Here is a 26583-nt window from a genome sequence, read left to right on the forward strand (position 1 = left end):
GACAGTCGTGGCTTGCTGTCAGGAATGATAGAATGCTCTGTGGCCTATTTGGTGGCTGTTCATCCCCAAATAGTATAAAAATTCAATCTAGAAGTCATAAAAGTGGAGGGGGGTAAGGGGCAGCAGGATGGGCCCGGTGTGCGCTAGCTAATTAAAAAGCCATCTCATCATGTCCTCCACCCTGTCCTTGACTGAGTGCACAGTCTCTAGTCGATGTGTGCGCATGTATGAGTGTGTATTTCGTCTGTCTACCACAGAACAAGAAGCAATGGGTGACGATGGATGCGTACACCTATGTCTGTGTGCCCGTACAAGTGTCTCACCATATCCTCATCTTTGCCCTTGACTTTGTATGTTCTCCAGGTCTTCCCGTCATCACTGTAGGCTACTTTGTAAGACTTGACGTACTCTGGGCTGCCGATACGCTTTGCACCCTGGGTAATTAGGCCCGTGACCCTCATTCTCCTCTGCAGGTTTATCTGTGGAGTAGAAAAAAACACAGATAGGCTGAAGATGAAATTCTAGCTTTATTTTCAGACACTGTATATAGAGGTGTAAGTGTCTGTGAGCATGCATGTCATCGAGTTCAGTTCACCCCCTTGTATCTTTTCTGTCAGGGCCATCCATCTTATTCTAAAAGTCTGTGTCCAAATAGAACATTTAATCAATTGTACACCCCATATCCAGTCTGCCCACACTGTGCAAACTGTCAATATGGTGCCAGTGTAAAGCAGCTTGGTGAGCCAAGAGGAAAAAGAGGCACTAAGAAAGAGGAAAATGACGAATGGCTTCCATAGATCCTACTCAGCACCCACAAACCAGATTCATTACATATAGACCAATATCTTCAGTAGCTTTCCCTGACAGCTCATTTTGATAAAGTATATGCTCACCGGCCATTTCATTAGGTACACCTTGCTAGCATAACATTGAACCCCGTTTTGCGTTCAGAACTGTCTTAATTATTTGTGGCAATGATTCAGCAAGGTGTTGGAAGCATTCCTCTAAGGTTGTGGTCCATATTAACATCCTTATTTGGTCTGGCATCTGTACAGTGAACTCCTTGTTCTTTTCAAGAAACCAATCTGATATGATGTAAGCTTTGTGAAATGGTGAGTTAACCTGCTAGAAGCAGCCATCAGAAGACACGTAAACTGCGGTCATAAAGAGATCAACATGGTCAGCAACACTACTCAGATAGGCTGTAGCATTTAAACAAAGCTCAACTGGTAGTATCAGTGCCAAAATGTGCCAAGAAAATATCCCCGCCATCATTGCACTGTTGATAGAAGACAGGATGGGTCCATGCTTTTGTGTTTACACCACATTCTGACCCCATCATAGGAGAAATTGAGACTCATCAGACCACACAGTGTTTCTGCAATCTTCTCTTGTTCAATGCAGGTGAGTTCATGTGAATAGTTGTCACAGTTTCCTGTTCATAGCTGACACCCGGCGTGGTCTTCTTCTGCTGTTGCCCGTCTGCTTCAAGATGTTTTCCTGCATATTTTGGATGTAATGAATGGTTATCTGAGTTACTGTTGCCTTCCTGTCAGGTTGAAGCAGTCTGGCCATTCTCCTGACTTCTGCCATCAACATAGCATTTTCAACCAGAGAAATGCTGCTCACTGGATATTTTCTCTTTATGTGGACCAATGTAAACCCAGTAAATCAGCAGTTTCTGAAATACCTGTCTGGCACCAATCACCTTTCTTACCCTTTCTGATTCTCTGTTTAAACTGCAGGAACTCCTCCTGACCATGTCTAAATGGCTAAATGCTCTGAGTTACTTCCATCTAGGGCTGTTTGATATAACGATATATATCGGATGACGATATAAAAACGTCTATCGTTTCATTTTACGCTATCGTTTGTTTCGTGGTGTCGCAAAATAAACTGTTTACGGCAATATTTTTTCATTATTTTGATGGTCACTGTAGTGGCTATAATAATTTCTTAAAGTTCTCTCTTTCTCTTACATTTAATATAACCACACTACAGACAGACAAGTGTTTGTTTTTATGCGTTGTCGTTAGCAACAACGGCGGTAAAACCTCCGCGTGTCCGCTTGTTCCACATAAACCTTTCACAATAAAGCTCAAGATCCTGTTGAGACTTTTCCAAATAAACTGAATCACGTGAAAGATGCAGAGTGTTTACGGATGAGAAGCAAAAAAGAGCCGCCAGGTGCTAAAAATAAACCTTGGACTCAAACGTTAGAACAGGCTTTTCCCCGCAGCACGCCATGTAATAAATACTCGCAAAGAAAACGACGCCTGTTACAACTTATGTCTAAAAATGTATAGTTTCATGCATCGGTTAAAACACTCGACTCCAGGTACGCGACGCCCAGCTGGAAACACTTCACGCAAGTCGAGCTGCCCGAGATTCACAGAATTTACAGAAAATGTTACATTTTTGTGATTTACATCGTTAACGGACGATAGATGTCTTAATATCGGGATATGAGATTTTGGTCATATCGCACAGCCCTACTTCCATCTGATTTCCACATAAAATATTTGGGTTAATAATAACCAATTACACCAGTGTAACTAATGAAATGGCCAGAGGATGCATTTTCAATATTTTCCTGAACATTTTCTTTTGGCAAAGCAGCAGCATGTTTGACAGCGTGTCGGTTTTCTAATCACTGGACTTTCTTGGATACAAAGTCTATATATATATATAGAGTGTTTTACAAAAACCGATGGTATTAACGGTGAACTCAAAATAAACAAAGTGTCTCTTTAAGGATCCTGTCTCTTCAATATCAGTGCAGAAGACTTGATGGTGTCAACACCAGCTTGTCTCGGTGATAGTCGCTGACAGAGTTTTACATTTCTGAGGAATACTGATTGACTGGAAGAAACCTCAGCCTATCACACCGGCTGGTTCTTCTTCTCTATTCACAACTGCAGCAAGTTTGAAAGACCTGTGAGTAATATTAGACCCGCCACATCTATGCTTCCCTACAGTCTTTGTCTTCAATCTGTCAGCACTGGTTAAAAAAAATGCCACTCGCCTGTAATTTCTGGTGAGCTTGTATAAAAAAAATGAGACAGCTGATGACAGTTGATGAAAGCTAACTTCACTGTGGCAAAACGCAGAAGCCTGTGGTGACTAAGGAGTGATGCTGTGTTCATTGTACTCACAGACACATACTATTTGCCATTTATTACAGTCAATTTTAACACTGATTAAAAAAAACCTGTGTGTGTGTGTGTGGGGGGGGGGAGTAGAGCCAGAGGGCACTGGGCAATTCTCAGACCAACATAGCCTCTCAGACTGTGACAAATAAGATAAAGAAAATAAGAGCTGATGACAGTTATTCTTTGTTGGAACTACATTGAAATGAAACAGCGTCATTTTCACTAAAAAAGGCTCATCTATCTCATTCCCTGTCAAAATATAAAAACACAGCTGTCTAACTTTCCATTTCTGTGCAGAACAGATGGGTAGCAGTAGCACACTTCTGAGGAAGTATTTAGGCAAAGGACCATTAACCTGGGACAGCCAAACCAATAAAAGAAATGCAGACTAAAACAGAATTTTAATTACTCCTATGAATTAGGCTGGTTCTGTGTGAGTCAGTGCTGCTGTTATTGTGTCTGTGCATTTCACACAGCAACTTAGTGAAAAGAAAGAAGCCTGCATTTCGCTTTATGTTTGTTAGCTAAAGTCTGTTTAAGAGCACAAACCCTTTAAAAGCCTGTACCAAAAATGGAACTGGCAGTGCGACTACATTTGCTGTGGTATTCTGCGGGCTTGAGCACATTTTCTGGTAAACGAGTGGTAACATTACTATGAAATAAGGCAATTTACAAGTAAAATATTTGAGAGCACGAGCTCAAGTTATATTCTCCTTTTTCTGTTATTGAAAAAGCAGAAATGCTCTAAGCATTGTCTCCTGACGACATTCGAGATTAGAACATCGCCTCTAACAGATCCAGCGCTGTTTATAATGGTTATCATCTATGCTTGAACTGTCAAAAAAAGAAATAAATATTTTACAGCAGTGATTTGTATCTTAATTTCCACTTTTAGGGCTACGACTCAATTACGCCAATTTTTTCTACACGCTTAAACCAACGTATCATGGTAATTATACATGAGGAAACCTCTTAGAGCCTCGGAGCCACAGTGACCCACACTTTCCAATTCACAGCATTTCTTTGCTCTTCTCATTATTCTCCACAGAGATAGATACTTCTTGCACTAATTAGAAGCCCTGTCACTAAAAGGCCACCGCTGGGGTAATTGGGGTGATTCTTCACATTTTAATTCACCACTCAGAAAAGGACCTCTGTCGCTCGAGTGCTAATAGTGATGCATGTCTTGTTAAAAAAAGAAATGCAAAATAAATATTTACAATGAGAAAACAAAAGAAAGAAATCAGGTACCTAGCAAATTTGTGAGACTATAGCTTTCTATGTTTGTCTAATTTTACAAAATCATAACTTTATAACTATATAAACTATAACTTTATAAACTGCTAGCAAAATTTTGTTGACATTTCTCTGATATGGGTTATATATTATGTATCTGTGCAGTTTAGGGTCATTGCTAATGAGACTGAGTGACTCAGTATTTAGCACAGTTTGATCTTTTTCCCTTTTCTATTACTTTTGGTCTGCAGCTGCAGCTCTCGTCTAAAAAAACAATTCAGATCCGCATTCAGAGGTTGATGTCTTGTAGTAGGATGAGCTTGCATTTTAGATATAGTTTGCTATTGAAGGTTTTTTTTCATTATAATCTAACAAAGAGCATACACTTAGCATACACTGTGTACTCTGTAAATTTGGTTTAGATATAAAATAGTAACACTGCAGCATATTAAAGAAAGAAGTATAGAATGAACTTTTACCCTTTCACAATTTCACTTTCTCTTGTTCCAGACACAGACAGCAACCTGTGTACGAAGCACTCAGTAAAATTAGCCTCTAAAGTAAAAAAAAAATCTACATCAAATATTTTCTGTTCTCAGACTCTATTTGCAAAACAAAGAACATATCCTTTGTTTGCATAGCATGATTCAACCTGTTTTTCCCTGTAATGTTTTCAGTACCGCCAGAAAATGTTCAGCATAACTGTTCGAGAGGCATAAAGAAAATATACATACATACTTAAGGTCATTAACACGGGAGCTTTAATTTTCCCCTCATCCTTTGAGACTGCCTAAAAAAACTATTTTTGAGAATTTAGAGAGCCAAATTCATAATTAAAACAAAAATTCAACCTGTGCTAATACATGTAGATAATTCAGCCATTACTGCTTGTTTTTATCTACATTTGTAGTCCCCTGCCATAAAAATACATGTCAGAAGCTAATTGAGTTATGCATAATGACTAGGACTAAAACAATTTGTCAGCGAATGGCAGCTTGACTCTGAGAAATTATTATAGCCATTTTTCATTGTTTCTTCACATTTTGCAAGCAGAATGGATAATTGAGAAAATCATTAAGAGCACAAGCAGTAATGACATACTTGTTAGCTGGAGCTCAAATCACGATGGAAACTTTGAACATTTAGTTTCTTTCTGCACGTGACACATTCACTTATGTCATATTGGTTTTAATTGACTGGATTCTGATAAATAAAAAAGAAAAACAGGACATTTTTAAAACATATTTTCCATTAGAATCTTTCCAGAGCTCGAAATCTTGCTCTAAGTAAAAACAGGCAGAACTGCATTTATTTACGACAACAACAACCTCCAGGTAAAAATGCAGCTGACTGCAGAACAGCTAGCTTTGAGTCATTTATAGGGAGTGCAGAATTATCAGGCAAGTTGTAAAACTCAATGCATCCCATGATGCATTGAGTTTTTCCTTTCGAGTCACCTTTCTCACTCACTATGTGTTAATAGACCTCTCTGCATTGAATCATATCTGTTATTAACCTCTGTCTCTCTTCCACAGCATGTCTTTTATCCTGTCTTCCTTCTCTCACTCCAACCGGTCGCAGCAGATGGCCGCCCCTCCCTGAGCCTGGTTCTGCCGGAGATTTCTTCCTGTTAAAAGGGAGTTTTTCCTTCCCACTGTTGCCAAAGTGCTTGCTCATAGGGGGTCATATGATTGTTGGGTTTTTCTCTGTATCTATGAAGCGCCTTGAGGCGACTTATGTTGTGATTTGGCGCTATATAAATAAAATTGAATTGAATTGAATTGAATTGTATTTTTGAGGAATAATTTTATTATTGAACAACAACCATGTTCTCAATGAACCCAAAAAACTTATTAATATCAAAGCTGAATGTTTTTGGAAGTAGTTTTTAGTTTGTCTTTAGTTTTAGCTATTTTAGGGGGATATATGTGTGTGCAGGTGACTATTACTGTGCATAATTATTAGGCAACTTAACAAAAAACAAATATATACCCATTCAATTGTTTATTTTCACCATCCATCCATCCATCTTCATCCGCTTTGTCCGGGGCCGGGTCGCGGGGGCAGCAGCCTAAGCAAAGAGGCCCAGACCTCCCTCTCCCCAGCCACCTCCTCCAGCTTATCCGGGGGAATACCAAGGCGTTCCCAGGCCAGCCGAGAGATATAATCTCTCCAGCGTGTCCTGGGTCTGCCCCGGGGCCTCCTCCCGGTGGGACATGCCTGGAACACCTCACCCAGGAGGCGCCCAGGGGGCATCCTTGTCAGATGCCCGAACCACCTCAGCTGGCTCCTTTCGATGTGGAGCAGCAGCTGCTCTACTCTGAGCCCCTCCTGGATGGCCGAACTTCTCACCCTATCTCTAAGGGAGAGGCCAGCCACCCTTCGGAGGAAGCTCATTTCTGCCGCTTGTATCCGCGATCTCGTTCTTTCGGTCACTACCCACAGCTCGTGGCCATAGGTGAGGGTAGGGACGTAGATCGACCGGTAAATTGAGAGCTTCGCTTTTACACTCAGCTCCCTCTTCACCACGACGGACCGGTGCAGCGTCCGCATTACTGCAGCTGCAGCCCCAATCCGTCTGTCGATCTCCGGCTCCCTTCTCCCATCACTCGCGAACAAGACCCCGAGATACTTGAACTCCTCCACTTGTGGCAGGAACTCATCCCCGACCCGGAGTGGGCACTCCACCCTTTTCCGGCTGAGAACCATGGCCTCAGATTTGGAGGTGCTGATCCTCATTCCCGCTGCTTCACACTCGGCTGCGAACCGTTCCAGTGCGAGCTGGAGGCCTTCACCCGATGAAGCCAACAGAACCACATCATCTGCAAAAATCAGAGATGAGATTCTGAGGCCACCAAAGCGAAAGCCCTCCGCCACTTGGCTGCGCCTAGAAATCCTGTCCATAAAAATTATGAACAGAACCGGAGACAAAGGGCAGCCCTGGCGAAGCCCATCACCCACCGGGAACGAGTCCGACTTATTGCCGGCAATGCGAACCAAGCTCTTGCAACGGTTGTATAGGGATCGAATGGCCCGTAGCAATGGGCCAGACACCCCATATTCCCGCAACACCTCCCACAGGACACCCCGAGGGACACGGTCGAATGCCTTCTCCAAGTCCACAAAACACATGTAGACTGGTTGGGCAAACTCCCATGCACCCTCAAGTATCCTGGAGAGGATAAAGAGCTGGTCCAGTGTTCCGCGACCAGGACGAAAACCGCATTGTTCCTCCTGTATCCGAGGTTCGACTAACGGACGAACTCTCCTTTCCAGCACCCTGGCATAGACTTTCCCAGGGAGGCTGAGGAGTGTGATCCCCCTGTAGTTGGAACACACCCTCCGGTCCCCTTTCTTAAAGATGGGGACCACCACCCCGGTCTGCCAGTCCACAGGTACTGCCCCTGATCTCCACGCAACATTGCAGAGGCGTGTCAACCAGGACAGCCCTACAATGTCCAGAGCCTTCAGGAACTCGGGGCGGACCTCATCAACACCAGGGGCTCTGCCACCAAGGAGTTGTTTAACTGCCTCAGTGACCTCGCCCCCGGAAATTGGCGGGTCATTCCCCTCATCCCCAGACTCTGCTTCCTCCTCGGAAGACGTGTCAGTGGGATTAAGGAGGTCCTCGAAGTATTCCTTCCACCGCCTGACAATTTTCTCAGTCGACGTCAGCAGCGCTCCGCCAGCACTATACACAGTGCAGGTAGAGCACCGCTTTCCCCTCCTGAGACGTCTGACGGTTTGCCAGAATCTCTTCGAGGCAGTCCGAAAGTCTTTTTCCATGGCCTCTCCGAACTCCTCCCACACCCGAGTTTTTGCTTCAGCCACTGCCCGAGCCGCATTCCGCTTGGCCTGTCGATACCTGTCGGCTGCCTCCGGAGTCCCACAGGCTAACCAAGCCCGATAGGACTCCTTCTTCAGCCTGGTGGCTCCCTTCACCTCTGGTGTCCACCATTTGGTTCGGGGATTACCACCACGGCAGGCACCCACCACCTTGCGGCCGCAGCTCAATGCAGCAGCTTCGGCAATGGAGACTCTGAACATGGTCCATTCGGACTCAATGTCCCCAGTCTCCCTCGGAATGCTGTCGAAGCTCTGCCGGAGGTGTGCGTTGAAGATCTCGCGGACTGGGGCCTCTGCTAGACGTTCCCAGCACACCCTCACTACGCGTTTAGGTGCACCAGGTCTGTCCAGCGTCCTCCCCCGCCACCTGATCCAACTCACCACCAGGTGGTGATCAGTTGACAGCTCAGCCCCTCTCTTTACCCGAGTGTCCAGAACATATGGTCGCAGGTCTGCTGATACGATTACAAAATCGATCATCGACCTACGGCCTAGAGCGTCCTGGTGCCACGTGCACTTATGGACACTCTTATGTTCGAACAGGGTGTTCGTTATGGCCAAACTGTGGTTAGCACAGAAGTCCAATAACAGAGCACCGCTCGGGTTCAGATCAGGGAGGCCGTTCCTCCCAATCACGCCCCTCCAGGTCTCGCTGTCGTTACCCACGTGAGCATTGAAGTCTCCCAGCAGGACAACAGAGTCTCCAGGTGGAGCACCCTCCAGCACCCCCCCCCCCCCCCCCCCCCAGGGACTCTAAGAAGGCTGGGTACTCTGAACTGCCACTCGGCGCATAAGCGCAGATGACAGTCAGGACCCGTTCCCCGACCCTAAGGCGCAGGGAACAAACCCTCTCGTCCACCGGGAAAAACCCCAACGTACCGGCAGCAAGCCGAGGGGATATTAGGATACCCACCCCAGCCCGCCGCCTCTCACCAGGGGCAACTCCAGACTGAGACAGAGTCCAGCCCCTCTCCAGGAGACTGGTTCCAGAGCCCAAGCCATGTGTAGAGGTGAGCCCGACTATATCTAGCCGGTACCTCTCAACCTCACGCACTAACTCAGGCTCCTTCCCCACCAGAGAGGTGACATTCCATGTCCCCATTGCCAGTCTTGGCAGCCGGGGGTCAGTCCGCCAGGGCCTCCGCTCCTGGCCGCCACCCGGCACACAATGCACCCGACCCCTATGGCGCCTCCTGCGGGTGGTGGGCCTGCGGGAGGATGGGCCCATGTCTCCTCTTCGGGCTGTGCCCGGCCGGACCCCATGGACTAAGGCCCGGCCACCAGACGCTCGCCCTCGGGCACCCTCCCCGGGCCTGGCTCCAGGGCGGGGCTCCGGTAACCCTATCCCGGGCAGGGTAAACTGTTCCCTCGGTGTCCTTTTCATAAGGGTCTTATGAATTGCTCTTTGTCTGGTCCCTCACCCAGGGCCAATTTGCCATGGGAGACCCTACCAGGGGGCAAAAGTCCCCAGACAACATAGCCCCTGGGATCCCTGGGACACACAAACCCCTCCACCACGATAAGGTAGCGATTCAAGGAGGGGTTTATTTTCACCAGTGAAACCAATATAACATCTCCACATTCACAAATATACATTTCTGACATTCAAAAACAAAACAAAAACAAATCAGCGACCAATATAGCCACCTTTCTGTGCAAGGACACTCAAAAGCCTGCCATCCATGGATTCTGTCAGTGTTTTGATCTGTTCACCATCAACATTGCGTGCAGCAGCAACCACAGCCTCCCAGACACTGTTCAGAGAGGTGTACTGTTTTCCCTCCTTGTAAATCTCACATTTGATGATGGACCACAGGTTCTCAATGGGGTTCAGATCAGGTGAACAAGATGGCCATGTCATTAGTTTTTCTTCTTTTATACCCTTTCTTGCCAGCCACGCTGTGGAGTACTTGGACGCGTGTGATGGAGCATTGTCCTGCATGAAAATCATGTTTTTCTTGAAGGATGCAGACTTCTTCCTGTACCACTGCTTGAAGAAGGTGTCTTCCAGAAACTGGCAGTAGGACTGGGAGTTGAGCTTGACTCCATCCTCAACCCGAAAAGGCCCCACAAGCTCATCTTTGATGATACCAGCCCAAACCAGTACTCCACCTCCACCTTGCTGGCGTCTGAGTCTGACTGGAGCTCTCTGCCCTTTACCAATCCAGCCACGGGCCCATCCATCTGGCCCATCAAGACTCACTCTCATTTCATCAGTCCATAAAACCTTAGAAAAACCAGTCTTGAGATATTTCTTGGCCCAGTCTTGACGTTTCAGCTTGTGTGTCTTGTTCAGTGGTGGTCGTCTTTCAGCCTTTCTTACCTTGACCATGTCTCTGAGTATTGCACACCTTGTGCTTTTGGGCACTCCAGTGATGTTGCAGCTCGGAAATATGGCCAAACTGGTGGCAAGTGGCATCTTGGCAGCTGCACGCTTGACTTTTCTCAGTTCATGGGCAGTTATTTTGCGCCTTGGCTTTTCCACATGCTTCTTGCGACCCTGTTGACTATTTTGAATGAAACGCTTGATTGTTCGATGATCACGCTTCAGAAGCTTTGCAATTTTGAGACTGCAGCATCCCTCTGCAAGATATCTCACTATTTTTGACTTTTCTGAGCCTGTCAAGTCCTTCTTTTGACCCATTTTGCCAAAGGAAAGGACGTTGCCTAATAATTATGCACACCTGATATAGGGTGTTGATGTCATTAGACCACACCCCTTCTCATTACAGAGATGCACATCACCTAATATGCTTAATTGGTAGTAGGCTTTCGAGCCTATACAGCTTGGAGTAAGACAACATGCATGAAGAGGATGATGTGGACAAAATACTCATTTGCCTAATAATTCTGCACTCCCTGTATGTTGTTAAGACCACTAATTATTCCACACACAGAATATTCATACCAACAAGCAAAACATCACACACATGCGTACACACAGGCATACAAAGGTCAGGCAAAATATACCCCTTGTTGATTACATGCTGAGATCAGAACTGCGGAGGGAATTGCAACAATATTGTAACAATTAGACTGCCCTTGAAGCTACCTAACAGCCCTGTGGCACCACTGCTTAAAAATGCATGTGAGCAAACGCACACGCAGTCAAGCACACTTGGCTACACATATTTAAAAAGCTTCTTCTTTATCCTTGGCATCAGGAACAAATTTTAACCACAGTGCAGTCTTGAGCCACTCCTCATTTCTTTATGTTTTGCTTTGAAGGAACCAGACTTTCTTTTTTTAAAATAAGGTCTTTGGGCTTTCAGAAGGTCTTTAAGAGGTTTTCTTCGGACATTGGCTTATTTTTTAGTGATTTTCAATCTAGTCCTTGTACCCGAGCTCAGAAATCTCATGAGAAATGGTTTTAGTGGAAGGGATGATGTAAAACAAGCAATCCTTAAGAAGAGACCAGAGGAAGAAAGGTTATGGAAGGCCCAATAACTGGACTGAAAATCAGTGGCATCAGGTGCTATGGAGCAATGAATCCAAAATTAAAGTTTTTGGTTCAAAATGTCATAAATGAACACACAAAAGTGTAATCACATTTTGATCCATTAAACACAGCTAACAGGGATCTGAATGGCAAAAGCTTCATTTTTTCAGCATGACAGTGATACCAAACACACTGCCAATGTAGTAAAAGCATAGCTGGACAGAACAAACACACAATAAAACACAATCAGCCACAGATTGGCCTCTTCCGTGTCCAGATCTCAATATTACTAAAGCAGTGTGGGATCATCTTGACAGAGAACACAAAAAAGGCAGCTAACACCAAAAGAAGATCTTTGAATGTCCTTCAAGAAGCCTGGAGAACTAATCCTGAGGACTACTTAAAGAAATGACTATACATTTTGCCTAGAAGAGTTCAGGCAGTATTATACTAAATTAATGTAATGAATAAATAGATGCTGAACATTGACTTTCAAGTTTGTTAGAACTGTACAAACTCTGTTGTTGCCATTGTTGCTGTATTTTCATGTGTGTTTCAGTAAATGGCTGCACATATTCTATCCCTAGTAAATAAATACTATACTGCCAGAAAATATAAATAAATACAGGTTGGCTCAAGAGTGCTGAACATCAGCATCTCTTTGTTCTTTCTTTCTTGTTTTTTATTTCAGTAATGTTTAGTGTGTACAGTAATCAAACTTTATATTCTTTAACACAATCATAACTATATTAAAGTGCCAACTTATAGGCCAACAAAAGCCAGCAGTAGCTGGTGATATACAAGCACGTTATTGTATGTGAACAGATGGACATTGAAGAAGTTTAAATGATTTTAAATGGCAGGAAAACAAATCTTCACACCATTTATAAAGCACCTAAAGATCGAAGCACCACCGAGGTGTTGTAGCAGAAGCAGAAATAGGCAAGTTAACCACTGTGAGTGATTTGATGCTTCTCTGCTAAGGGATTGATGGCCGCCATACCACTGTTAGAAACTGCTAAATAACTCAGAGTACAAATCATGTTGTTGCTCTCAGTGCTAAAGGTGCAGCGGCAAGTTTAAGACCTCAAAATCTTAACTGGTTTTATCTAAGAGTTTGTTTTGGGAGGAAATCTCAGGCCTTTTAGTTCAAAGTCGTAACGTTCAAGCCTATGTGTCCAAAGGCTTTATTCAATTTAACCTCCGTGCAGTCATGCTGCGATTATAAAATAAACTGTGACAGAAAAACCTTTCTCAGGGTCACATTTCAACCACAGCAGACGGTAGAATGTTTTAATAACTGAGGTCACGCTGGAATGAAGAGGAAATAGCTTCTCAGATAGGAACAGAATTGAAGTCTAAGAATCTAAGCGTGTTCTATAAACAAAGAAATGTGTCCATACTGATGGAGATCTGCATTTTAATGTAATGTCATTAATTGCTTAACTGCAGGTGAAATATGTATTGACCCTTTTAGCCTTCACAAGTGATTTGTATTGTTTCATTCTTCCAGCACAGCCGGCTAAAGCTATATTTTGCTGATATTGGTGAGACCGGCAGCATATTTCCCTTGAGTGCTCAAATGCAATTTTATGTGTGAGCTAGAAGTGGCAAGGCTGTCTCACGGTACATAGATGTGTGAACAGTAGCGAGCTCACACTCACGCACAAATCAAAAACACACAAACCAACATAAATGCAAACAAAGGCATATGAAGTGCTTTGTCTGAAAATCTATGATGTATTATTCAAAATTCGTTGCTCTGTGTACGGCTGATTCATTTGTTGAGATTTAGGGGGAAAGAGCTGAAACTGGCTGGCATCCAAACACATACTGTAGTACATTCTGCTCCAGAGTAAACCTTACAAATAGCCATACAAACCTGAAGTGTCTCCTGACGGGATTGTCATCTGTCAGTGTAACCTGCTTTGCATGACAGACGTGAACAGTCACTCCACACTACAAAAGCACACCACCGACTCCTTAGCATAATCCCAAAACACTGACATGACTGTATACCTCTGTACTCACATCCCAATTATCCAGGCCCTATGTAGAAACACACAATGCCTACAGCACCCTGCGTAGCATCCCACATGGCATCATTAAAGTCAAACAAGCTGCCTGAATGTTTGATGTGCCGCTCTCCTCACCCTCTCCATGTGCCAGGGCTCTCTTCTCTCAATCATCTCTTTCTTTCTTTTTTTTACAAATCCATTTTTGTCCTGTCTTATTTTTCTCTTGTTGTTACATACAGCTTCACTTTCTCCATCACACTGTCATGGTGTTTTTCGATTATACTTTGTTCACGGTTCATTGTCTGTTTCTCTTATATCTGACAACAGCGTGCTTCAAAGTTTGCTGTCTGTCATCACAGTACAGAGTGAGAGGAATGTAATGTGAGAAAAAAAACACCTTATTTCCAAAATAGTTCATTATTACTATTGATCTCTATTACTGGAGCCTGACCGATGTATCTGCAGGGGTCATCGGCCATTATTAGCTATTTAAAGATACCTGCACTTATAATAGCCATTAAAGGAACATTTAAAAAATAAAGAAGAGACCAGAGAAAGACCTGTTAACCAAGGTGTGAATTCTGATATCGAATAGTCTGTCCACTAGGGAGGCCTCTGCAACTTCTCAGATGGAAACGTGTTTGCATAGCTGCAAACACAACAACCAGCTGATCTGAGCAGAGTCGGGCAACGCGTAAATTAATAATCCACAACTTGTTCTGAATATAAAATGGTATTAAACATGTTTTGTGTGTCTGATACGAAATAAAAATTATTGGCCAATATATCGCATGTTTAGATCACCAAATATCGGTATTGGTATCCGCCTTAAAAATCCTATATAACTCAGAGTCTATTTATGAAGAGTAGAAAATCTTGAGTTGAGCGCAAATCCAGATATCAGAACTGTTTTCATGTGCTAGAGCTGTTTTAGAATGAATTTTTGCTATAAATCCAAAGAAATAAATCCATTTCCTCTTAGGTCAGTTTACATTTTGGGTAATAATGATGCAAACATTTAAATACCATCACTTCACTCAGTGCAAAAAACTGCTCCCAGGCTCTTATCAGTACAATTTTGTAAGACTACACATTAATAAGATTTCCACAGTGCAGGACCAGAGAGGACAGAATCTATTGATATGATGTGCAGACATAATTCAGGATCAACAACTAATCCATGATATCGATCTGTCTATGCAGCTCTTTGACAGTAAGCACCGACTAATGGCACAGTGTGAAGGTTAACTATAACAAAGTCGGAGTAAGAGGAGGGTTTTGTGCCTCAGTGCTTTGCTGCTATAAACACACATTTTCATTTTACAATTATATGCTTGTTATTGACGAAAGCCCTCTAGGTGGTTATACAAACACTCTAGGGTACAAAAGGACAAAAATACGAAGGGAATTGTTGAGCAGAATTCAATTAATCCTTTTTTTTCCCACGGATAACAAGAAAATTACTGTTTACAACACAGTTGAGTATAAATTTAAACATCAAACTTCTCTCGATAGCTCAGTAAAACATAAAACGCTTAACAAACAGAAACCAACAATACCTCTGAATAATTACAAAACAATGCAACAAAGTTTTGTCGGTAGGGGACTTTGCAAAAGTCAATTTCTGACAACAGATACAGTGGCAGCACAGCTACTATTGTGAGTAAATCACAATTCAAACAAAACAAGAGATGGTGCCGCTGAATAAAGATTTTAAAAAGTAAACGGTTTGCCACTTGATGTTGTTTCTCATGTTAAGCCAAACTGCAGCAGTATCTGTTCTACCCTACAGCTTAAACCTATGGTGAGTCTTTATTAAGAGCAAGCTAGCCATCAGTTTTACAGGATCTGTAATTAACTCCAAACCGCAAACACTTTATACTTACCATCAGCTACAAACAGGTGACGTGAAACACCAGGGATCCTCTAAATAATATAACACTAAACCATTTAAAGATCAAAAACAGGAATCTGTCTGTAACTGAGAGCTGAATTCATTTGCACTTGGCTGTGGCCCAACTTTATGTGGCGCCTGTCTTGTGACTGTGCTTTACCTGGATCCATGGCCATCTGTCATTTTCGGCTGCAGTCCAGGCATTGACCAGCCCCTTCTTGTTGAGCCTTGCAAAGTACGGGTACCACTTCTGTAGGCCAAAGAGAGCACGGTGGGTAGAAGAGGCCGTTATCTGTTGGTTGGAGATTATACCGCCCTCCATGCCCAGTGGGCCAGAGCATTCTGAGAGAACAGAGAGACAGAGAGAGGAAGCGATAGATGAGTCCTCCTATCATTCTAACACTCAGAAATGTGGGAAAGTGAGTTTCAGGAACGCGTATAATGTTAAAAAAAAAACACAAAACCACTGACTTTATCCTCCCCATTTTGTTTTGTTTCACTCTTTTTATCTTTAAATGTTGAATTGGAGTCATCATTATGGATTCCCCTCAGTGGTCCGATTCCCCATTGATTCACAATTGATTACTGAGCTTATTGGAAAATAACAATATAGGCCTACACAGCATCACTGGTTGCTTTTATTATCTCTATGTCTGAACACAGTGTAGACCAAGAGTAGCCAAAAAAGGCTTGCATGTGACTTAGGTGGGAAAAAAGCTCCAGTGCCATGAATTCAGTGTCAGCCTTCTGCAATGGACAACTGTCAGAAAACTAAGCCAGCAATAATAAAAGGGAACTGATCAGCTTGGAGTTCCAATAGACTGAGCAATTTGGCACCAGTTCTCAAGTGGAACCACTTCTCAGTTCCCAGATGCTCCAAAATTTCATTTGTATTATATTAGCCAAGGTCATTCAAACTCTGACTTTCTCTTGACTATTGTTGCATTATTTGTTAACTCACTGTTATGTTCACCATAGCTATTTTCTATTCTACTGTCCCTACAATTTTGATTGTCAACAACGCGCTTTTCTCATGTCTCCCAAGTTCTTTTAAGTCACAGCTGCAGATTGGGACTCTTGTCTCCGTCTCAGTGCTACTACACACATTTGATGGACTAACAGGTTGTTCCTTCATCTCTTCCATCAGGAACAGAGCCCCCGGGCTCTCTCCCAAGGAGCTGCAGCCACAGTTGAACAGCATCATTCCCAAAGTCAACAAGCTTTGCAATAGCTTTAAATATCTTAGAGGCTGCATTAAAATGGGGAAGTCTGACACCATTATCCTCAGTCAAAAAGCCCTTTTTAAAGCTGCTGTTTTTTGCAGTTAAGCCTAATTAGTGTGTCCAGGCATATCCAATGCATTTTAATAAATATACCTGTGGCAAAAGGGATTCTGGCAATGCTGATCCAATAAAGAATTTATTGCTCTGCACAACAAGTACTTCTTTGTGTTTCCATTAAAAAAAGAAAAATACTGAGAGATGAAACAAAAAAAAACTTGGCACAGAATATAGATGTAGATGGAATGGGCTGGAGAAGGTGTACATAAATTATACAACATACCACAGTACATTGCACATAAAAATATTGTTTCTGTCGAAACACAACAGATTTTGTTTTTGACAGCTCTGATAATGTAAAAATGTTTTATAGATCCTATATTGTTTGAAAGTACGAATTGCGAATCTGTGGAAAAGCATCAGAATCAAGGAAGTGATGTGGGCAAGAAAACACTGTACGCAACTGTGGTTGCACCTTAAAATAAGCTGTGGCCCATTGACACCAAAAGTGATTCAGCTGTTACTCCACCTGTTTATAATCTCTCACACTCAATAAAGTATGTTAAACAGGGGTGATGTTGCAGTGACACAGCCAGCTTCCCAAACTCCTCATCATGCAAACTTTAAACTGTAACATGCAGTTTACCTGCATAAAAAATGGCGAGAAATTGGTTTCACGTGATATGCAATGTGAAAGAAAACTAGAGAACCCACTCATAGCACTAATAGTAATAAAGATGAGCAGGATTATTTGCTACTTATGCAAAAGTCAGCTAGTTGATGACATTTTAGCAATTAATTATTATTTAATGGCATTGTCTTCTATCTTCTCAGTTATAGTTATAGAAGATTTGTCTCTGCATGATTTTTTCAGTTATTACTGGTCTGCTGTGATTGCAACAGTGTTTGCAGTGTGATGCATGTCATTCTCTATCAATGCTAGCATTATGGAGGCTGAATTCCCCACAACCTTTGTTTATCTTTCACATTTACTTTGGTATGTCTCTGAAAGGAATGCGAAAAAAAATAATACCTTAATCGTTAATGACACCATCATTTTTAAAATTTTTCTAGGACCACTGGTTTGTCATTAAAAATCAATCAAACAATTTGATTATTCAAGTAGCATGCTTGTGATTGCAGATATAGTGCAAGAGCTCTAAAAACTACAGCACAGAAAAAAAACTGAGGGAACTTGGAAGAGTCTCAAAAGAATGAGGACACATCAAGTACAGACTTCAGCTCGAGACACAGCTTGCTTATGCTGGTTGAAGTGCAAGTGGCTGTGCGAACCAGCCTTCAGGGGATGCCTGGAGCAATGGTCACCTAAATACTATGAAGCTGCCTTCATCATTTAAACAAAATATCTAAAAAAAAAAAAAAAAAAAAAAAAGGCATTTCAAAGTCAGTACTGAAACACAGATCCAAACGACACACATGCATTCCAACAGACAACCAAACTGGCAACACTGAGACGTGTGAGAAGGCTTACACCACACAAGAAAGCCAAGAGTCAGAAAAGAGTGGAATGATGAAAACAACCCTAGCATGACTTATCCAGCTGCTAAAAACAGTGGGGTGCTAATCAACAGGGAGCCATGGAGACAGTGAGTAATGTCTGAGGACAGTCCAGGGGGATCTACTGGAGGCTGGAAGGAAGCACAAGTATTTCTTTTTGTGTACACGTACTGACAGAGATATGTTTATATATTTGAGTATGGTAAATCACTCTCGCTTCACTAGTTCTACTATGTGACTCACCGCTTCCAGACTGATGAGAGGATGGTGTAGGTGGATACACCACTGGTAAAACTCTGAGAATCTCATGAGTTTCCAATACCTGTTGGACAAACTTAATTTGGTCCTCTGAAAAAGGCTCTCTAAGAATAAACTGGTTTTATTTTTAAATGCAGCCTAGCAGTTGAAACTAAATACATGGAAAGTGTTTTTCTTGTTACTTGTTTGAATCACTGATTCAGTATACTGTTCATTTTAATATACTTCAAATAAGTAACATATGTAATAATAGCCACATTTTTAGGCCTCTGTGTCAGAATTAGCTGTTGTTTTTCTTCTTTTTTTGGTATTCCATGATTTGAACATCACAGGAATGCAAGAATGGAAATGATTCTGTCACGGTCTGGCTGGGGCAGGCCGTATGTGTTGCAGAGGAGGACTCAAGCGCAGACCGAAACGTCGTGTGGATTAACAAAACAAGCCGTTTAATGAGACTAGTAATGAGGGTACAAAATAATAGGGCATCGTTGAAAACTAAACAATAACCTAAACTGGGTGAACTAATAACAAAACATGAAAAACCTTAACCATAGTGAACTGACATGGGTACCTGGAGATGAGACATGGATGAGCAGACGACCTGACAACAAATGACTGAAAGCACACGGACTAAATACACACAGGATGATGAGGGAAGTGGGAACACATGGGGAAACAGCTGGCACACATGAACATAATGACGTCACAGTGGGAGAGTAAAACTGAACATGATGAACACAGAACACCAGACCTCTTCACAATAAAACAGGAAACACAGTGAGATATAAACATGACAACCTGGACTGACAACATACGCCACAGACATAAAATACATGAAAGCAGGGGAGACTTAACATAGTGGAAACACGAGGGGAAAATAACTAGTAACACCTAGGCATGATAATGATAAACTTAGGAAACCTGAAGGCTACATAAACTAAACACAAAACGCTGGGTCAGCAGACCCAGGATCATGACAGATTCAAGTTTGGCACAAACTTTTTCTGGACTCAAGGATGCACTGACAAAAATTTGGTGTTTAGGGTTCACACTGACCTTACAAAACACATTGTAGGCTTCATCTCAAGAATCCTTGTTTTGATTACAACAAAATACTGAACAAATGTCTAACTGGAAAGGAATTAAGTGATGATAGAATGGAAAATGTGACCTTGTTTCACATTTGCTCAGATGCTGAATTAGTAACGCAAACTGCAGATTTGCTTGGATTTTACAGACTTTGGGGTTGCCAGGTTGAAAAAAAAGTGAACTTTTTTTGCAGAACTGATTACGTCGCCCTAGGAACTTAAAGTCAGGAACAACAGTAACCGCGCAATGCAGAATACGTTTCTCTATTTCTAAGAAAAACAAAAGAGTCTCCAGCCATGATACCCACTCTTTCAGACTTTGCAGATTATTTTCACTGCCTTTCCTAGAGCTGTGCTGATAACATGCTTAAATATACTTTTTTGAATGATATGAACAGAACATGGGCGTTGCGGGGAGAACAATCTCTCCTGACCAAATGCAAAGAATGCAGCAAGTTTAATTTAATAAGAGAGTCTTCTTAATGAATCCTGACTTTCAATTTGTTAGGGACCCTGCAGTTACACATGCTTTTTCAGACACTGGCACCAAATGTCATATCACCCAAATTTACCTCCTAAAAATGAAATGGAAATCTATTTTTCCCCATTAGAGCCTGCGGATCGAGGTGCAGTGTTGCATCAACACAATATTATATTTGTCTAGATGTTGTGCCTTTTGGGCAGCTCTCTTGTAAGACATTCCATATAGATGTTGTGACAAGACACTGCTGCAAATCCACGGTCCCTCTGACCTTGTGGCAATGATGGGCCACTCTTAACGAGCTGCCTGCCAGTCGTCAGTCAGAGCAGCAGAGGCAGCCAGCCCCGGGGCCTTGCCCTCCTGGCCCCTGAGCATACATCAGCGTTGCGACAGCACACATCACTAACACTGCCAGTACCGTGATGTGACAGCTGAATCCATCTCCCACAAGCCCTACCTAAAGCCTAAACAAATTAGCGCCCCACTGAAATTAATGCCACCGCACCAATACTAATGACCATGGAGCAAAAAGAGGGGATAAGTCAAAGAATAATAAATACACCTAACAGATGTTAGCCGCACGACAGACGTTCCACAGGTGACAAATGGCGGTGAATAAAATGCACCTGTACACATGTTCTTGTGTAGCTGCAACTTTAAAAGTGACCAAGCTAGCAATGTGTGCCTTGTGTTGTCCTCGGGTCAGAAATGACCCCTAGGTGAATGGCAAACAGGTATATGGGAATCCCGAGGACAACACAAGGGTTAAAAGAATACTGCTACGCTCTTGTTGAATAAAGCAGAACAAACAGAGAAAAATGCATAGCTTGTGTTAGTACAACAATCCACATGCACATATTAACTTTCCTTACATTATATTATCTAAATACATTTTTGAAATAGGTTTCCACTGTTTATTTTAAAAATAAGCTTTCCCTGCTCTACCTCTCAGTATGTCAGCCAATAAAACCTTTGATTAATATTAGCTGAAATACCAGGTGCAAATACTGCACATATTGTATACGTGCTGTGCAGTTCTGAACTTTGGATGGTCTATAGCATATTGAAAAACTCGTAGTCTACAATTACATTTTCACAGAACAGCTAATATATAGGGAACCACTGATGCAATCAATATGAAAAAAAAAATGTCAATACAAAATGACCATAATAAAATAAATACTTACACTTTGCGTTATGAGAAACATTAAAATTAAAATGTTTAATACATTGAACTCCTTGTCATATTCAAGAAACCAGTATGAGATGATTTGAGCTTTTTGACATGATGCATTATCCTGCTGGTCACAAAGGGGTTGCTCATGGAAACAATACTCGGGTACACTACTCCGTTTCAGTTACTGTTATCTTCCTATCAGCTTGAAGCAGTCTAGTTATTCTCATCTACCCTCTGGCACAACAGCGAAATTTCACCTTGAGAAGTGCTCACTTGACATCTTCTCTTTCTAGACCATTCTCTGTAAAGCTGTAAAGATGATTGTGCAGGAAAATCCCAGTAGATCAGCAGTTTCTGAAGTACTAAGACAAGCCCATCTGGCACCAACAACCACATTCAAAGTCTCTTAAGTTTCTTTTGTTCCCCATTCTGGTGCTTCATATTCACCATGTCTACATGCCTAAATGCATTGAATTACTACCGTGAGACTGGCTGATTAGATATTTGCATTAGCAAACAATTGAATAGGCGTAACTATCAATCAGTCAATCAGTCTCCTCCGTGCCGCATCTGTCCAGTACAGAATGCATTCAGCTTGTCAAATTTACATAAATCTGCGATCGCTAGCAGTGTGACTCTGAAGTGCTGTACTGTATGTTTGTAAGTTCTCTCCCCAACAAACACAACAATGTCAACAAAGTAATTATAGTAAATAGTATATAGTAAATAGTAAATAAAGTATTCTGATTCTGATTCTGAAAATGTTTTGCACCGTCAAAGGCACCTGCAGTAGCATCCAAAAGGCAGAGGAAGAAGGGAACCATCACACAAGAAGTTTGACTTCTGGACATGCTAAAGGAAGGTAGAAGTTACCGTATTTTTCCGATTATAAGGCACATTAAGCAAACAAAATCTGATGAATTAATTTGTGAGTAGCCGTGTTGGGGGCCTGCTCAGGGCTCCAAGTTCACTGATATATTAATCCTAATATTTTCCTAGACTGCAGACGAAATCCTCACAATAGCATAATAAACACATAAAGCCTCTTTGAGCTCTTGGGCTTCTTGCAAAAACCTACTCCTTTAAAGACTCTTTCCATGCAGCCAGTGGGAAAAAAAGAGGGCTGGTAAACACAAAATACTTACACAAGACAAGACAAATCCATCTTTCATTTTATGAGAATTAAAATGTTTATAATATGTTTATAATATTAGGTTTAATTATGTTCCTAAAGAATGTGACCACTATACTATGATGATATGATAACTTCTTACTTCTTCAAATGTTAAATGTTATATATATATATATATATATATATATATATATATATATATATATATATATGTATATATTATTGGCATCGGTGAGCCACTGTCAATATGTGACATATTGAAATCGCGTTTGAATTTGCGCTTGTTTTTTGCTTTCACTTTGCAATCGCGCGAACTGTGCATAGAGAGCGACAGTACTGATTGGTGAGTGATGATAATTTGCGCACCAATTCCTCTGACATCAACTCATCAATCGTTAGCTTACTATGCAAACATGACAAGTGAAATCTCCCGCAGCAAGCTTAAACATGTGAGAGGTTGATCGCGCAGAGAATCGCTGAGCTTATGTGAGTGCGTGTGTAAAAGCAGCAGGATATATATTTTAGTTCTGCTGAGCCAAATAAGACAGGTCAGGGTGAAGAAGTGACAGCCAAAGAAAAGCTTACCACAAAACGGAAAAGTTATGACAAATCAGACTATAATATATAAAAATTATAATTTTAATAAATGACAAATTAAAAAGGCATGAACATTTTTTTGTATCGAAAAAATATCGAACCGTGACACCAAAGTATCGAACCGAACCGAACTGTGAATTTTGTGTATCGTTGCACCCCTAATATATATATATATATATATATATATATATATACATATATACACACACAAGTGTGTGTGTGTGTGTGTGTGTGTGTGTGTGTGTGTGTGTGTGTGTGTGTGTGGTTAACAAAGACAGTCACACTCTCATGAAGGTAGGTGTACTACTGCCAGGGTCGACAATCAAGACGGTCAACGCCGTCATGAACAGAAATATAGACAGTTTACAACGAGGTGCAAACCGCTGTTCAACAAGAAGGTTAGATTAGACTTTGCCAGAAGACATCTGCACATTTGAGGGAAAAACAACAACAAAGATCCCAACAAATTTGAAAAGATGAAACCCAGATTAACTTAGACCAGAATAATAGGAAGTGAAAAGTGTGAACAAGGAGAGAAACAGCTCGTGATTCGAAAACCATACCACATTACCTGTCAAAATAGTGGAGGCAATGTTATGACATGGGCATGTAGGCCTGCCAGTGGAACCAGTGACGTGACCGTTAGCTGATTTGAACTCAACAGACCAAACAGAGAGACATACAGTACAAGCAAGCAGCAGCTGAAGGTGGCTACAGTGGATACATGGCTTCTAGACTTCAGGCAGTTATTGATTATGAAGGATTTTCATCCGAGTATCAAAACAATCCTTAAATTCAGTTTGTTTGGGGCCTGTGAAAATGGGGAATATGTATAAAAACGGCTATATATATATATATTTTCCTAAACAAGCAATGCAATACTTGCTGAAAAAACTTTAAGTGGTCACTTCAGTCAAATCTTGGTTGTGTAATTAAAATGCACTGTGGTGATGTACACAGACAAAATAAAAAGAATGGTGCCATTATCCAAATACTTATGAGTCTAACTGTATGGTTCTTTACATTTAATGGTGCTCAGAAAGCACACTGTTCACAGGGTGGCTCCTACAGTTATTAATCCTCTTCACCTGAAATCTAACCCTCACACCCAACTGATTCCTTTCAATAAGAGCCCAGAAACAATTTTCTGTTAGGCCTTTTGTAGAACATATGAAACATTTCCAAGACCCTTTATGTTCAGGTTTAGGTTTCTGTGTTTTTGTAACCAGCAACATGAAATGCATGTTTTTCTGTGCAGCCAGCATCCCAAATGACTCTGCATGAGCCAGCATGAGCCAATTTGACCTTACATTAGGCAGCACCATATTCTCCCCAACACAAGACCAAAAGGCATCAAGTCTCAGGCACTTATATGGCATCAGTAAACATTTGATAGCTACGCACAAAATTTGCAGTCTTTCATCACTAAAGCCTTAAAATGCATTTTCTTTTCTTCTGGCGATGCTAATAATACTGATCATTTTCACTTTAGCTTTTATTTGCCCAATAAAAGCTGGCTGAGCTCACATACTCACTCACAACATCAGCCTCACTTTCTGTTTCACATTCAAACTTGTCCTGGGAGAATACTCAATAATACCTCCCACTTGTACCACTGGCAGCTGTGTTTACTGTGACGGTGCCGTTTTCTGTGTTGGAACTGTGTGTTTTGGAAAATAAACACTTGATAAGGTTTTGGTAGTCATCTGATTCTTTGTGTCTAACACTAAGCAGCAAAGAATATAGCTGAGAATGTGTTAGTGTCATAGCTTTGCCAATAATAACCTCCTCCAGTCACTTTGCATAAGAATCTCACTTTATATTAACACCAGAATTGGGTATTTATAAGAATGCTGGTTTGTAGGGATGGATCTCTTTGTGACTTTATAAACGGTTAAGTCATAGTAGTTATAATGTGTCATGTAGTTCAGTTATTTTAGTTTGAAGGCAAGCATTTGAATACTGGAATTGAAATACATTATTTTTAGTGCTTATAATAATTAATTGTTATGCATTACAATATCTTATAATGTCTTAATGATGTCTTATTCAGAGAAAGTGTTACATTTTTTAAAACGCACAACAACATCAATGTCACATTTGCATAAAGCTGCTATTTACATTTAGGTGAAAATGTTCAAATCTTACTCTGAACTGATGATAAGGATGATACTTCAAACTGTACTTCAAAACTCTCCCAAGTGTACTTATTCATAGAGCCCAAGGTCTTCCAGCTGTGACTCACTAAATCTGCTTTTTCCATGTGGGGATTTTCCTGATAAACTTGCATATCATTGAAAATCTATCATCAAAGGGAGGTGCACCAAGCACTAAAGCAGAAGACAGACGCTCTTTATGAGAATTACCAGCCCCCCTTTTCTCTGATCGATCACTTTGTGTCGGTAATACTACCAGCAGTGCAATTACCTGCAGCATCAGGTGTGCTGTTCGAATCAATGGTATGTTGTAAGAGTTAGAAGGTAAACACTGCCAAAAAAAGAAACAGGAGTACTTACTGTATTGACAGTTCCTCCCCATGTATTCTCCTGGACATTCACAGGAATAGTTGGCAACCAGATCTGTGCAAATGCCCCCATTCTTACACGGGTCCCTTTCACATTCGTTAATATCTGGAAGAGGCAAGAAAAAAAGAGAGTGCATTCATTTATATGAAGCAGACGTGGGCAATTACAAAGACTTCATCTTCATTAAAATGGATTGGTAGGGAGCACATATTGAATTTTCTCTGCGTGTTTCTCAATTCTGTGTGCACATGGAAGCTCACACAAAGACACAGGTTTCTTGGAACTAATAACTCAAAAACTCAGAGGAAGATTATTTTTGCTAGAATATAATCCACTTCTTGACAGTTTACTTTCTTTGTAGTATTTTTCAGAACATACCACATCATTTGGGTAGTTTGCAAAAAGCCTACTTAGGTTAGCAAAGTATGGGGTTTATTCATCAGAGCTATACCTACTGAGATAAACACTCTTTGAAATCTCTACATGCAGAATTCTCTATATATGCTTTACACACACACAGCAACACACCAGCAAATGTCTGTCAAGCAGAATTAGGCAGATATTCACTGACAATTAACATTCAAACGAGAGCACTCACATTTTTTAATCATCTTAAATCCAGGCCCCAAGACACCATCCAATGCAAAGCCCTCCAAACCCGGTGTCATGGTCCTGGGCCATGTGGGCCCAGTATTCTTAGTTTTCATGTATTTTTGTATTTTGTTCTTTATTTAGGCCATGCTTCCTGGGTTGATCTGTTACGTTGTTCCTTATGTGTTTTCCCTTCGTGACTCTTACCCCCTGTGTGCCCCTCTGTGTATTTATGAGCCCTCGTCTCTCTTTGTGCTTTATTCTATGTTTTCCCCAGCCCGTTATGTCTGCGTTCTCCCCGTGCTCTCTCTCCTCCTGTTTGAACCTCTGTGTACTTCCTGCTTTACTTTG

At 41.6% G+C, this 26583-nt stretch overlaps 1 protein-coding gene across 3 annotated transcripts in view; it reads right to left on the reverse strand.

Annotated features, from left to right (window-relative positions):
• Window positions 1-26583, reverse strand: part of edil3a (EGF-like repeats and discoidin I-like domains 3a) — a 126515-nt gene that overhangs the window by 34338 nt on the left and 65594 nt on the right. For 2 of the 3 annotated variants that reach the window (XM_026188922.1, XM_026188921.1), the window contains exons 4-6: window positions 25633-25746; window positions 15746-15927; window positions 324-479 (exon numbers count right to left, since the gene is read on the reverse strand). In XM_026188922.1, the coding sequence (XP_026044707.1) occupies window positions 324-479; window positions 15746-15927; window positions 25633-25746 (452 nt within the window). Of the gene's footprint in view, window positions 1-323; window positions 480-15745; window positions 15928-18626; window positions 18706-19212; window positions 19232-25632; window positions 25747-26583 lie in introns of those variants that run through there. The other variant, XM_026188924.1, reaches the window with a different exon arrangement.

This window comes from Astatotilapia calliptera, chromosome 12, assembly GCF_900246225.1.
Source record: "Astatotilapia calliptera chromosome 12, fAstCal1.2, whole genome shotgun sequence".
In the NCBI taxonomy this organism is placed as follows: domain Eukaryota; kingdom Metazoa; phylum Chordata; class Actinopteri; order Cichliformes; family Cichlidae; genus Astatotilapia; species Astatotilapia calliptera.